Genomic DNA, 13,478 nt, shown 5'->3' with positions numbered 1-13,478 from the left:
CACTTTTTCATAAGCAATGTATTGACAAATACGTTTTTTCATAAGATATTAGTCTTTATAAGAGATCGATTTCCTTTTATTATTTCAAAAATAATTTTTACTCGTGTCACATTTTCATCAACACGATATATACGTTTGGACTATGAAATCTATGTGTCGAGAAAGCTATACGGTAGTCCAAGCTTGAAAAAGATAGTTTAATAAGAAAGATGTTTTAATAATCTTCACGTACAAAATGAAAACGCACACAACTGTATTATTATGTACTTGAAATCTCTTACTCGAAGTAAACTCGTGCAAAGTCTAATTCCAAATGCAAATGCATGGTGAAGTTCGAATTACTTGGCATTATTAACAGGCTCCATCATGGCGAAATCCCTTCTGGAGCGATTGAATCGCTCGGATGTCGGCGTGGACATCGCCGAGAAACGAGAAAGAGAGATCGGAGCGACAGAGCGCGTCAAGAACGTAACGGCGACAAATGACGTGTCGGCGAACTTGACTCTACGACAAATCGACTTGTCGCGGAATCCCATTGTTGCCTGCTGCATGTTTTCCCGAGTCTTTACCTTTTTGCCAGAAATCCGATCAGACCTCGTCCTACGTTCGAACCTGAGTGCTCGAGAATGCTTGCTTACTTCACGTTCCGTTCGATTACATTTTCGTTGACAAAAGACACCGTACTTTAAATATTACCGTTCACCGACAAGAAGACACCGGAGAATTTTGTCGAATAGATTTTAATTTTGTATAATCTAATCATCCATGAATTATATGAAGCGTAATCTTAATTAAGGTTAATTTCAAAATTAGCGACAGCCGCTCTTTTCCAAACTGCACAAGTATATGTAGTAAACGTTACTGTCGACATTAAAACTGTCGCGCAAATCACAATGTAATTAGTGTTACGAGTATTAAACGAGCGTCAGAAATGGATAGTTCAGTCATCGTCGGAAAATTACTCGGAAGGATCAGCGTCAATCTTTGCCTGGGTCAAAAACGCCTCGAAAGTTTTCCCCAATCAAAGTTTCTCGCAAGATTGGTTAATTATCCGCCGTTTTAATCGAATCTCGACGCGAGCTCTCAACAGAGAGAGTGCTAAGCAAACCTTCGTTTATTCGACAGCATTCAAGAATAGGTTTCTATAAATTCTCTTCTCTATCCCTCGTCTTTCCCCTTCTTTCCTTATCTATCCCGCGATTTCCGAGATCTCGTTCTTACATTTTACGTTCGGCTGACCTCACACTGACCACGCTCCTTCTCACGAGGCTGCCGCGCCTGCAACCGTACCCCCGTTAGCTTCCGGTTTGGAATTTCCGGCTTAAACTAAGAGCTAATAGCACAGCCAGAGGCCCTGCTGTACTTTTATCTTCCCTCACCGCTAAACTTACCATTTTCCTGTGTGTTTTCTCCCGACTTCATGACAGATTGCGGGTTGGCCAGCGCTCATGGATGGGATTACCGCGATCGAACCGCTTCGCACTATCGCCTAAGCACTCTCTGCAAGCTGCTGAGACGTCTATTTGTGCCACCAGCTTGGTTGTATTCAATACCTAGACAGATCGGGATCATTATCCTCTTATCTACAACACGTGGGCGATAAACTTGAGAATTAGGCGTGACTATAGATCGCCACCGAATCGCACAAGGAATTGCAGTCGTGTGAAAAATATCTTGAATTATTAGATTAATCAATTACATTTTCTTAAATAAATCGTTGCGACGAAGTAGTGCAGCGAAAAACTTATTAATATTGGAAGAACGTCTTTAAAAATTAAAATTTGATATATTATAACCTTTTAAAATTGGCATTTTGAACTTCTTATGATTTATCCTATTTCTGAAAATTTTATTTCTTAACCTTCGACCTCTTACGATTAACTTATTTAACTCATATTTGCTTGAATTAAGTTCCTCTCTTGTCAAGTTATTTTTATTTCCATACATATAAAGGAAATCCAATTTGGTCGATAGTTTCAAAGTAAATATCAACGTATGTATTTAATAAATCACAAAAACTAAATTTAATATATTTTCAAATTTAATATATTTTCATTGTTCAACACTGTTATTTTAATTCAATTAACGTTAAATTGACATATTGAGTAGGTGCAGTGGTGATTTATAGAAGTAAAAGTTAAAAATAACTCAAATCGAATATATAATTTATCACGTTATAAATTTGACAATCAATAATTCTGTGTAGATATTCCTGTTCTAATGTCTGTCCACGTTACTAAAGGAAAATCTTTTCCTTCTCTCGGAATCATTCAGTATCCGGCTGATATATTTTCAACGTATCAAGGCCCATAGCAACTATTGCTCGATTGCTATTTAAGACGAGCTTCGAACGACTCAATCAGTAAGGTGTTAATAGATAATGCGACATCGAAGGCTACTTACGATTGTAGGGGATAAAGTCGTCTCAGTGAGATCAATTCAGCGGGGAAAGGAAGAGAAATGGCTCAAGTTGTCGCTGACAGAAAGAGATGCGCCATCGTGTACCCAGGATCGCGGTCCTGAGAGGCGGATTGAATATTCCAATGCACCAAGAGGCGATCAATAAATAGACGCGATTCCTAGAGAGCTATCCTGCCGGGTCCGGCCCTCCTATCCATTACCGATCCCTATTCAGTCCGAGGACGATGACGATTCCTCGAATGACGAGCCAGATGCACGACACTACCGTGCTATATTCGCCCGCCTATTAGTATTCAGGCGACGACGTGACGCGCCACGGTAATGACGAGAATGTAAGGCGGATGCAAGAGGAATAGCGTCGACGCGTGTTAACAATATTCGGGAGGACCACGGTGTATACGTGTGCTCGATTATTATCACGAAATGGGTTATCGTGGTGTTCGCAAAAACCAGGTTCATCGAATTGCGAAGCAAAGATTGTAGTCTTAGTACACTATTAAATCTATAGTATTTAGCTGTTATTAGCCCAATTAGCAATTAGCCCAATTTGAATTGTTTTAAACTGGTTAATTTCATTCTTTTACTATAAAATAACGATGTATCGAGTAGAAGCAACGACGACTTAAATTAGATTAAATTTGACACTTTAGATTTAGCAGTGTACAAAATCTTAAATATGTGATTCTTCATTCATTTTTTCATCTTGGTGTGCTAGCTAGGTAATGATTTGATAAACATACAAAATTTTGTAGCTAAACTTCTTGTCGGTTGCCTATATCATGCGAACGGAGCAATCTATAAACAGCCAGAAAAAATTAAAATTGCAGAAATCGAGTTTGTTTTGATTGACGACTGGATCTAATGGCGCGACCGACTTCGTGATCAATGAAATTGTGCATATTTCATACCTTTTAAGGGACGCTGATTGCCAGACGACCTGAATTCTTTTTCTTGAACGACCAAACTTCTCAAAGTAGATTGACTCCACGTTCCGACGTGAGACGACAGTTCAAGGTTTCTTTCATCCGCCAACGGAAGCGTCTCGGTAAACTTGCCCGCGGTCAGAGCTTTCCTCCGCTCCCTTAATATAAAATGATCCAGGAGATTCAGGTATTCCGTTTCCAGCTTCATAGACACCGATGATGAATACGTGCTAGTGTCATTATTGTTGAAAAAATCCAGAAGATCGTCACCGACATTATTCCCTTGTCTCGTTCTGGAGTCCGGCGTGTTTAATTGAATGTAATTCAACACCACTTCACCCGGCGGATAATTCGCACCATATCGCTTTCTTAGACTCTCCTCGAGGCTCTTGTAACGGTAAGAATTGTAATTGCACGTTATGTCCACCACTGGCAGTTCGATTCGCGTCGCCACGAAGGACGACGAGTGTTGTACCAGCGGGATCATTTTTCTAACCGGCCGCTGCTGATGACCAACGGATGCGATCCGTGACACGATGGGTGACGAGAGGATCCTTGTCGGGCATACCATCATCTTGGATTCAGAATTGGGGTTTAATAGGTCCGGTAGCTTGGGGTAGTATTGTACTAGCTTGTGCCTGCACCGGACGTTGCGGTCGTTCGTACTTTCCGTCGAGCGGCCTCGTAACGTCGCGAATAACTTCCAAGGCTGCTGCAGCTGCAAATTCCAAATCCTATGGCTGCGTTCAGCAGAAAAAGCAGCTTTGTCACTGTTGTAAGATTTTTTAAGACTCCTAATTGGTGATCGCTCACCACGGATCTTCAGATTGGTTATATCAAAAAAGAAGAAAACACATAATAAAAATTCATACAAAAAATATATTAAAATAGAAACTCTTTTCAATAAAACAGTATTTGTATTTGATGGAAGATATATTGTATATATTGTAAAATATACCAAAAATTTTCCTTTTATTTCGGAATAGAATAAAATTGTATTTATCTCAATTCGACAATTACCAGAGCTTGTCCCGGTTAATTAAGCATAATCCATACAATTCAATTTGAAAACATAAAAATATGGTTATTTATTAATTACTGGAATAAGGTGAGTTTTCGGTATATTGTATAAATCCATTCTATCGATTGCAAATGTTATTTTTATTAAAAAATAAACATTATGTAATATATCAATTTTTCTCTCTTATTTGCGTTTAAAACTATGTTATTTAAAATTTATTTTCGGTCTATTTCATTTAATACATTTTAATATAGCTTACAAGAATTTTGTTTATGTATTTTCCTCGCTTATGCATTGTTAAATTCATAATGTCAAATTATATCCAATTTGAATTATTTTTAATCGTTTCTATAGGACGTCACTGTTTTTTACTCAATATATACTCATTAATTTAACTAAAATAAAAGAATTATACAGTTTAATTCAACAAAAAGGTATTAAATTTGGCTTGAATTGAATTTTGTTTATTATTTAATAAATGTATACCTCAATGTTATTTACTTTGAAGCTAACCACAGAAATGGATTTATATACATTTTGACACACATGGAAGTTAAAATAAATGAAATGTTTAACTTAAAAGATTAGGATTGCCATTGCTTAATTCTTTGACATCTAACAGTGCGATGTCATAATTTAAGATGACTACAGTGAGTAGACAGGAATTTTAATATATGATTGGTTCTCTCACCTTTAATTTCTCTCTGGATTTAATTATAAAACAATCATATTAACATATTCCAAGAGTTCAATTTTAGGTTGACAGCATGGGTCATTGGTACTAGGTCATTTGTTAAGTAACATTTCATTAGTATTAAAAAATTCCAAAAATTATTATTATAAAGAAGAATTGGCATAATGTATTAATGTTGCATCATATATCATAATTGTGTTATATAGTCACACATAATTACGTTTCCTTTGTAGTAAAAATATGAAATGGTCTGAATGAAAAATCCAGTATGGGTAAACTCGGGTACGAACGTGTTAAAGAATCTTACAACAGTTAGAAAGCCGTTTTTTTCTGCTGAACGCAGCCGACGTCGAGTAAAGCACGCGTGAAAAATAAACGTTTCGAGAAGCGCGAAAGGCGGAAACAGGGCGAAGTGAAACAAAGTGTGAACCGTGCTCTTACATTTTAACTTCAATATTACCGAGAGACACGGTCAAGATGATTAATGAAAGCGCGTGACACTTTTTTTTTTCAATTAGTTGCCCGCCTTTAATGCATCGTGTCCTTTTACACACACGGGGGAATTTGTTTCCCCGGTATTTAACCTACATACCCGCGGGCGCAATAAATCATTACTGCCCTTAGACGAAAACAATTCGTAGGTGCAATTTACGATCAATTAATCTTGATCACGTACGACAAGCGTCTGCAGTTGTACGAGCAGCGGTAACATCAGGATCAAGCCCAAAATTATGGCGGAAACGCTTTCCATAGTTGTAGCTACCAAGAAATCTTGTTGCTCGCGAGATACGGGTTGGATAGATCGTTTGCGTTACCAAGCCATCTCAAAGCGCATTGCTGGCGTGTGTGTGGAACCGTCATCGTAGCGTTAATTTAGATTTGTGTGACACGAGTCACGATTGGACCCAGGCATGTTGAATTTTTAGCGCACTGTGAAGTGCGACAAATTTTCGGCACGTCGTGAACTAAGTGGTAAACAACTGTCGATCGTTCGAAAAACTATTACATTGTTATATAGACGTATAAAATAGCTCTATTTCAAAATTTATTGCCAGTGCAAAAAATCTATGGTGTACCTAACGTAAACTATAAATTTTCAGCGATGGCAGTGATTTTAAGAACACAGCTTATTTACATCGCCGTGTTGATAGAAAAGTGACATAAGTAAAAAATTGACATTTTTTAAATAAAGAAAATTTACCTAAAGATTGATATATATATATATATATGTATTAAATGAAACATTTATAGTTCTTCCAATTTAGTAAAGAGCGGAAATCTAAAATTTAAAAAGATAACGCTTGTCTAAATAGTTTAATAAATTATTTTTAAAATGTGACAGAAAAGTATTACAACTCTGATAAGGAATAAAATTTACACTAATACGATATTTTAAGGAAATATATCGATAATAAATTTTCTTCTTGAGAATAAAAGCCGAAGTAAGTAAATAAGTACTATTTTATATAATTGATAGTAATAAAGTTATGCACATTTATCATTAAAACGTTGTTACAGACTTTTAAAAATGAAAGGTTGCTAATTTTGAGATATCATTTTTCTATTAACACTACAATATAAATGCTTTTACATTACTGTATGATACCGTTAATGTAATTAAACCGAATTTAGAACCGAGCACTATGGAAATACATTGATTGATCCAGGTTGTCATGCCGCAGTGAAAACCGCGAAATCCCCTTCTTCCGTTCTCCAATCGTTTCCTACAGACCAAATCGCGAACGGCTCGTGCCGCTATTCTCTCGTAATTTGGGATTCCGAGATTCCGCGGGAATTTGGGATTTCATTATACCATAATAATTTACAGGATTCGGCACACCGGAAGAATGGAATAACGAGCAAGGTGTCTCTGTATAACAGGATGCAATTTAGACGCGGTCGAGACAGACAACGCGTCCTGCGAAACATAAATCATGGCACGGCACTGGCCCCACGGGGGGTTACACGTGGGCGGTCTGGCATGAGGAAAGTGGAGAGTAGAAGTGCATATCTTAATTACAATATTCCCACGGGCGGAACATAGGGATCCTTGTCCGCGCTTCGCCGACCACCATCTACCTTGCACGGCCTCGGGTATATCCCCTCCTTACGCCTCTTAGACTTACCCTGGCAGCTTGTAGGAATTTAATTAATTTGCCAGTGGCGAGCGCAGGCTTGCTCCTTGTCGCCACTCTGAAATATCGTATCCTTCCCACCCTTTAAAATCCGAGCCAGCTATCGTGCGCACCGCCCGTCGCCTTTTGCCATAGCACTTGCAATCCACGTGCGATTACCGCGCTTCATTGTCCTTTATCTCTCGTTCACCCTTTCTTTATTCTTTAATAGATATGTCTCGTGCTGAGTATGCTACAGATCAGGTATACGTTTGTGGCTTTATTAGTTACGAAGTGCCGAGAACGCGAGGAAACGGTTGGGCAAGCCGAAACTTTCGCTATCTGTGTACCATTCGCCGACCTCTCGGCACGAATGATAACAGATAAGTCCGCGCGCGAGAGAAAGAGAAGTTTTCGAGATTTCGAAGAAACCGAAATACTTGAGAAACTCGAAACTTTCTTTCCCGGAAGACTCCACGGGAATATGCCACACGATCGAGAAAGCGGAAATACTCCCGGCGGCATACGAATGGTGCTGGCGGATACTAAAAATCTTTTGAACCAAAAAAACGCTAAATATTTATTTTATAGGTATACGGAAAGAACAATTTTATTGAAATATCTAAAAATTTATTAGATACAGATCTGAAGATAATTTTGTTGGATCGTTAAAATAATTATGTAGGAGAAACTCAAGTAAATGATACTGCAAAAAGGTTTGATATTCTAGCAATCAGCTCTCTCTCTAATGTCTAATTATATATTTATTTCATTTTTAAAAAGTACGACATCATACAAGAACTAATCGTATTTCATTACGTAAATTAACAAAGTGTCTTACATGATCGTACCATGGATACACAACATGAGTAATGAAAGCCTTATCAGTCTGAACTGGATCTTAGTGTTTAAATAATATTTCGATGTGAATAATATATGTTACATACATCCAGTACTCCAGCAAGCATCTTAAAAAACTGTAAATAATTTATTGCGGAAAATATTACTCCAATTAGAATTCGAACTTGGACCTTCCTAACATTTTATAACATTTTATCATTTTATCATTTTATGCAAATTCTTTGATTTGAAGTTAGTATTTCCTTAGCAAAAATTTTTTCAAGTTCTGCATAAATGTATAATTTTTCGAGAGCTTAAACAATCTGCTTGAGTGTCGTATATAATTGTTTTGGTTCTATGAGTTCAAACATTATTTTTACAGATTCAGCTGTATTTATATACTTCAGTAAAACTTTTCTTTCCGTCTTTACATAATTATAAATTATAATATCATTCAAGAATATCAAGAGATTTCTCAATGTACAATTAAATTATCACCTAGAAAAAATCAGTCTTGATTTAATTAGGCAATAATATAAATATATCCTATAGCATGTTACAACAACGTCGTTTGAATGTTTTCCATTAAAATTTCCCGGATTCTCTATATCAGTTAACACACGTATGTTTCCGGATGTTTGGGGTACTCTGAAGTTCAAAGTTTCATCGAGTACCGGATTTACCACAACTTCCTGATTCCCGGCAAGTTTTGGGTCTTGCCCTTCGATGGCGATAATCAGATGACGTTAAGAACTGTTGCATCGTGAGATGAAATTTCAAACCGCGTTTATATAGAATCTTGCGATATTCCCGAACACGCATTATCGGTCTTTCTGATAAACTAGGATAACAAAATCAATATTTATATTTTAATTGCGATACATTAATTAACTAGAAATGATTAAAAGATCTTGGAAAGAGTGAACTAAAGTTTTGCAGTTGGAACGTTCCTCAATAGCATTTAAAGGAATTAATTTCCAACCGAAGACGACGCGACGTCGCGATATATATAAAGACCAACGGACTAATCGATACTGCTTGTTAGTTCTGCCTCTACATCAGTAGGTACATATTTACTTGTGTATGACTTCGTGCTTGATGCACCCTTCGTATCGCGATATGGTATTGCGCTACTATACGCCTAAATTACCATGTACATGTTTAAGCTTCGTCGGATAGCATTGCGCGATATTGGAAATTACATTGATGCGATTCATGTTGATAGAATATATAAACCCAAGTTCTATCACCTTCAATAGAATATATTACATGACGTTACATTTTCGCAGAATGCGACTGTGGGAGCAGGTTGGTTACACGATGCTGAAAATATGAGAAACTACAAGATGTATAATATCTTCAATCTTTTAAGCGTTTGCTTTCTGTAAACACTGTATAATTTATAATGTATGTTTAATTCTCCGTTTGCAATCTGTTTCTTTTTTATTGTTCTAGGCTTTCAAAAAATGTGGAAAAATTCAGGGTTGCATTTTAACATCTCCATATTACATTACCAATGAATTTTTGATAAGATATTTTTAAGAGATGAAATCGGACTCCACTCTTTTTTATTTCGGAAAAGTTTAACAAAATTGAGAGTGATATTTTATTTATCAAAAAAGACTCAAATTATAAATGGAGAATTAAAAAGCATTATGCATTACATAATCCTAAACAGAACAAACAGTTATGATGACATCAAAACGACTTGAAAACTTCTACGTTTAATTTTGTAAGATAATTGACGTTCATAAAGACAATAACGAGGGTTTAATTACGAATATTTTGGCAACGCAAGAAATTATTCATCAGATCTTGGTCAAAACTATTGGCGCGAGGAATTTTACTGAATAATTCATCATCGTTGCGCCTATCCGAGATTGCGGGGAGATTAGGCCAACATTTATAGTCATTAGAATGGCCCGGCGATGTTACGACGACCGATCGAAAAAAAAATCGTTTAACTAAGAAATGTGTGGCGGACGCGCTGACGGAACTGGGCTTAAGAAGATAGCAGACACGGAGGACCGACGACGAAAGATGGATGGTGGCAGAAAAAAGCAACTAAGCAGCAGCGTCGTTGAAAAGCTAAGAATCTCGACTCGACTGAGCGCGAATGCTCGTAAAAAAGCCCCGCGGAAATCCTTTGGTCGCGCCATTAACGGTGATTTCTCCTAAGCCCCACTGATCTTCTTCCCTCGTATTCTCTCGTCGATGTCAACTTCATTTCGACTTATCAAGCCGTCATTCATCGATTACTTGAGACTGTCGAGACGCGGCTTTCCTTGCGCGTCAGAGTTCCACATTTATCCCGCGTTTATTCGAATTCAGCAATAAATTCCGGATGTTTTATTCTGTATTTCAATTCTGACCTATAGTGTCACCACATTTTTATAAATAATGTCCTAAGTAATACACTTTGTAACTTTAAGTCTAGAAATCAATAGAACAATACTTTGATGAACCGCGTTAAGTTTTAAATTTAAATATCAATTATTAATCAAATTATTGTATAAAATGTAAAATATAATGGGGCTTCAATACTACTTTCTCCTCTATAAATCACCATAAAAATAATTCTCTTTGGACCATGAGAATAATTTATACAGGCTACTCATCGGTTGCTGGAATATTATAAACAAGCTTTTTTGCAGCATTGTTTAAGCATTCTAATAAGCTTCTTCATAACTATTTTCATGATACAACAAAATTATTTTCAGATCTACAATTAACTAAATTTTTAAATATTTCAGCAAAAAATCATTTTTTCCATATAACGATATTCTCTCTGTATACATAATCTACATAATCTACATTTCTCAAATATACCTTCTTCTACATTTGAAATACTTTTTGTATATTTTAAACGGTTATGCGATGCATAAAAAGATCGTAATGCGCAGGCAAACGGATGGAGATTATTTCCGATTGCGTCGCAAGAGGAAGCCGAGTAGCGTCAATCGAGGCGGAACCACGCTGCTTGGTGCTCTGCTTAGTGAATTTTCACAACATTGCCACTGCCATAACGCAACCACGGTCTGTGCACCATAGAGAGATCTCGATCTGACTCCCAAGCCTTCACCAAGACCTGAATTCACCACCAGTCCTGAATTCACGACGACAACATTCGTCGCGGCTAGCGTGGATCCGGAGATGAACGGCTGCCTCAGCAGGGGTGCATCCACGACAATCGTCTGCATAATAAATGTGCGCGCGTGCATTTTCACATTTTCAGCAACGTGGAGAATTTTGCAGCTCTCTTTTTTCTCTCTCTCTCTCTCTCTCTCTCTCTCTCTCTCTCTCTCTCTCTCTCTCATGCTCGATTTAGCGTACAGAATCTCTCGTCGGTATCGCATTTTCTTTGACAATTCTCGGTGAGAAAGAGAACCAGCGAATCCTCAAATCCAGCAAAGAATCCCGCGATAGATCTCTCTTTCTGTCCTTCTATCTCGCGAAGAGACTAATGGACCGAGAGAAAAAGTAACTGGATTACCAACCTGTGGACTGTAACTGCTGCTGGTGCAGCTGCAGCGATCACGGAGTATAACGTCGCTGCAGGAAGGGGTGCAGCGACAGGGATGGTTTTAACCGTGATGTCTGGGTCCCGTTGCACGACCGCGTTAAAACCGTTGATAGAATCGGCCGCGTAGGAGACGGTGCGCCAGGAACCTTCAAGCTCGATTAAGCTGTAACTTCCGCTGAACTACATCGCCGTTGCAAGTCTCTTCCTGCGCCTTGTTGTCGTCTTGAAAAGTATAAGAGTATGCGTTCATAATACTTCGACCAAAGTTCTGTGCGACGTTCTCATGGAAAAGCGCGCATTGTCTCGACCGGTGTTTTAATTTAAGTTCCCGACAAAGTTCCTGAATTCTAATTCGATGGAACGAATCCGATGAACAGATACAACAAATAGCTGAATTAAGAGATATCGACAGGAATCCACTCTGCGAATTTGGAACGTTCGGAAATGTCGTTTCGGCTTAACTTTCTCTTAATTACGAAGTCGTAAATTCAGTCATTTTCTTGTCGAATTAAGATTTGATTTTACTATTATATATTGTTTATTTTGAATCTTCGTGAATCTTCCAAATTATATTTTTTAAATTAATTAATATAAATAAAAAATAACCTTCAGAGCTTTCGCTATTCGCTGTTCTATCTGTATCAAATACCGTGTATAAATCTCGGTGTTTATTTCTATTCTTTACGTTATATAGATTAAATTGTATTTTGTTTTTACTTTCCTCAAATGTTTATTGCATTATTATAAAAATGTATAAGTATGAATATATTTGATGTACCGTGTATTGAGTATCCGCAGTGTATTGAATTGATCCGTGGATTCGCCAAGCCCAAATGACTGTGCGGATCAGTCATTCCCTGTGGGATTACAAATTACATTGCAGAAACGCACCATGAAACCATCTGCCACGTTATATTCGAAGCTATCGTTATACCGAGGAGAATCGTAGTTTTCGGCTTTGATAACCGTCGTAGCTGGTTGTTGCAACGACTATTGCAGTTGCATCCAGTTCAACGATCCCGGCGCGGACGACAGCCAATAAAACGCCAATAAAATAGCTGATAATCTGCGCACATTAAGAAGATCATTATCAAATATTATTTTGATAAGTTAACATTAATTAATTAAGTTATTGTCAATATTAAACAAAATATAATGTGAATACAACACGATTAAGAAAGGAAAGCTTTTCGAGAGATCTAGGTTTGAATTCCGGCTGAGATAATATATTATTTAATACCTTTCCAGGAATTCAAAAAAGAAAATTGCAAAAATTAATAATTTTTCACGCTTTTTGTTAGCTTCTTAATTTATCAAAATTTTATTTAAAAAATCAGGATGTGTGTGTGTGTGTGCGTGTGTGTGTAAGTACGGCCTCAAGCAAATAATGAGCGAAACATTAATAAGTAATAGAATGTAAAATGTAATTACTCTGTAAGACATGATGATCACTGTTGCTGGTATCTGGGTATTCGTTAAACGACTTTGCCGGATTCAGCAAGATTCATTTAAAACGAATTCCCGCAATCCTCGCCCTGTGGATGCTGCATCTCTATATTCTGTACTCCACTCTCATCGGGATCACTATGTACATTACTATAGGGATTACAGATATGGTGTAACGTGTATCGTATGCCAATGTAGATTGCGATCTATGCGATATTACATATCAATGAAAATTTCAAAAGCGTTATGTGAACTGAGAGTATACAAATATCTGATAAAAAAGAAAGCTTTCTATTAAATTTAAAATTCTCTCGAAAGAACTAATATGTCCATGATAAAATTAAAATCGCATATGAAATCTTTGTCATAGGTTGTAGAGGTTGAATTTTTGTGTATATTTATCTTTGATACACACACACACACACACACACACACACACACACACACACACACACACACACACACACACACACACACACACACATACATACACACA

The 13,478-nt window shown here is 37.2% G+C and overlaps 1 protein-coding gene across 1 annotated transcript; it reads right to left on the bottom strand.

Moving 5' to 3' along the window:
- Positions 1–1,406: 1,406 nt before the first annotated feature.
- LOC105152188 (uncharacterized) lies at positions 1,407–12,979 on the bottom strand. Its single transcript, XM_087413224.1, is given in 7 exon segments — positions 1,407–1,553; positions 3,330–4,062; positions 11,507–11,710; positions 11,712–11,758; positions 12,424–12,521; positions 12,523–12,602; positions 12,968–12,979. Coding segments are annotated over 7 exon segments (1,245 nt in total). The 3' UTR covers positions 1,407–1,482.
- Positions 12,980–13,478: the final 499 nt, after the last annotated feature.

This window comes from Acromyrmex echinatior, chromosome 14 (assembly GCF_024713525.1).
Source record: "Acromyrmex echinatior isolate Ae372 chromosome 14, ASM2471352v2, whole genome shotgun sequence".
Taxonomy (NCBI): Eukaryota; Metazoa; Arthropoda; class Insecta; order Hymenoptera; family Formicidae; genus Acromyrmex; species Acromyrmex echinatior.
This window is presented reverse-complemented; position numbering and strand designations above follow the sequence as displayed.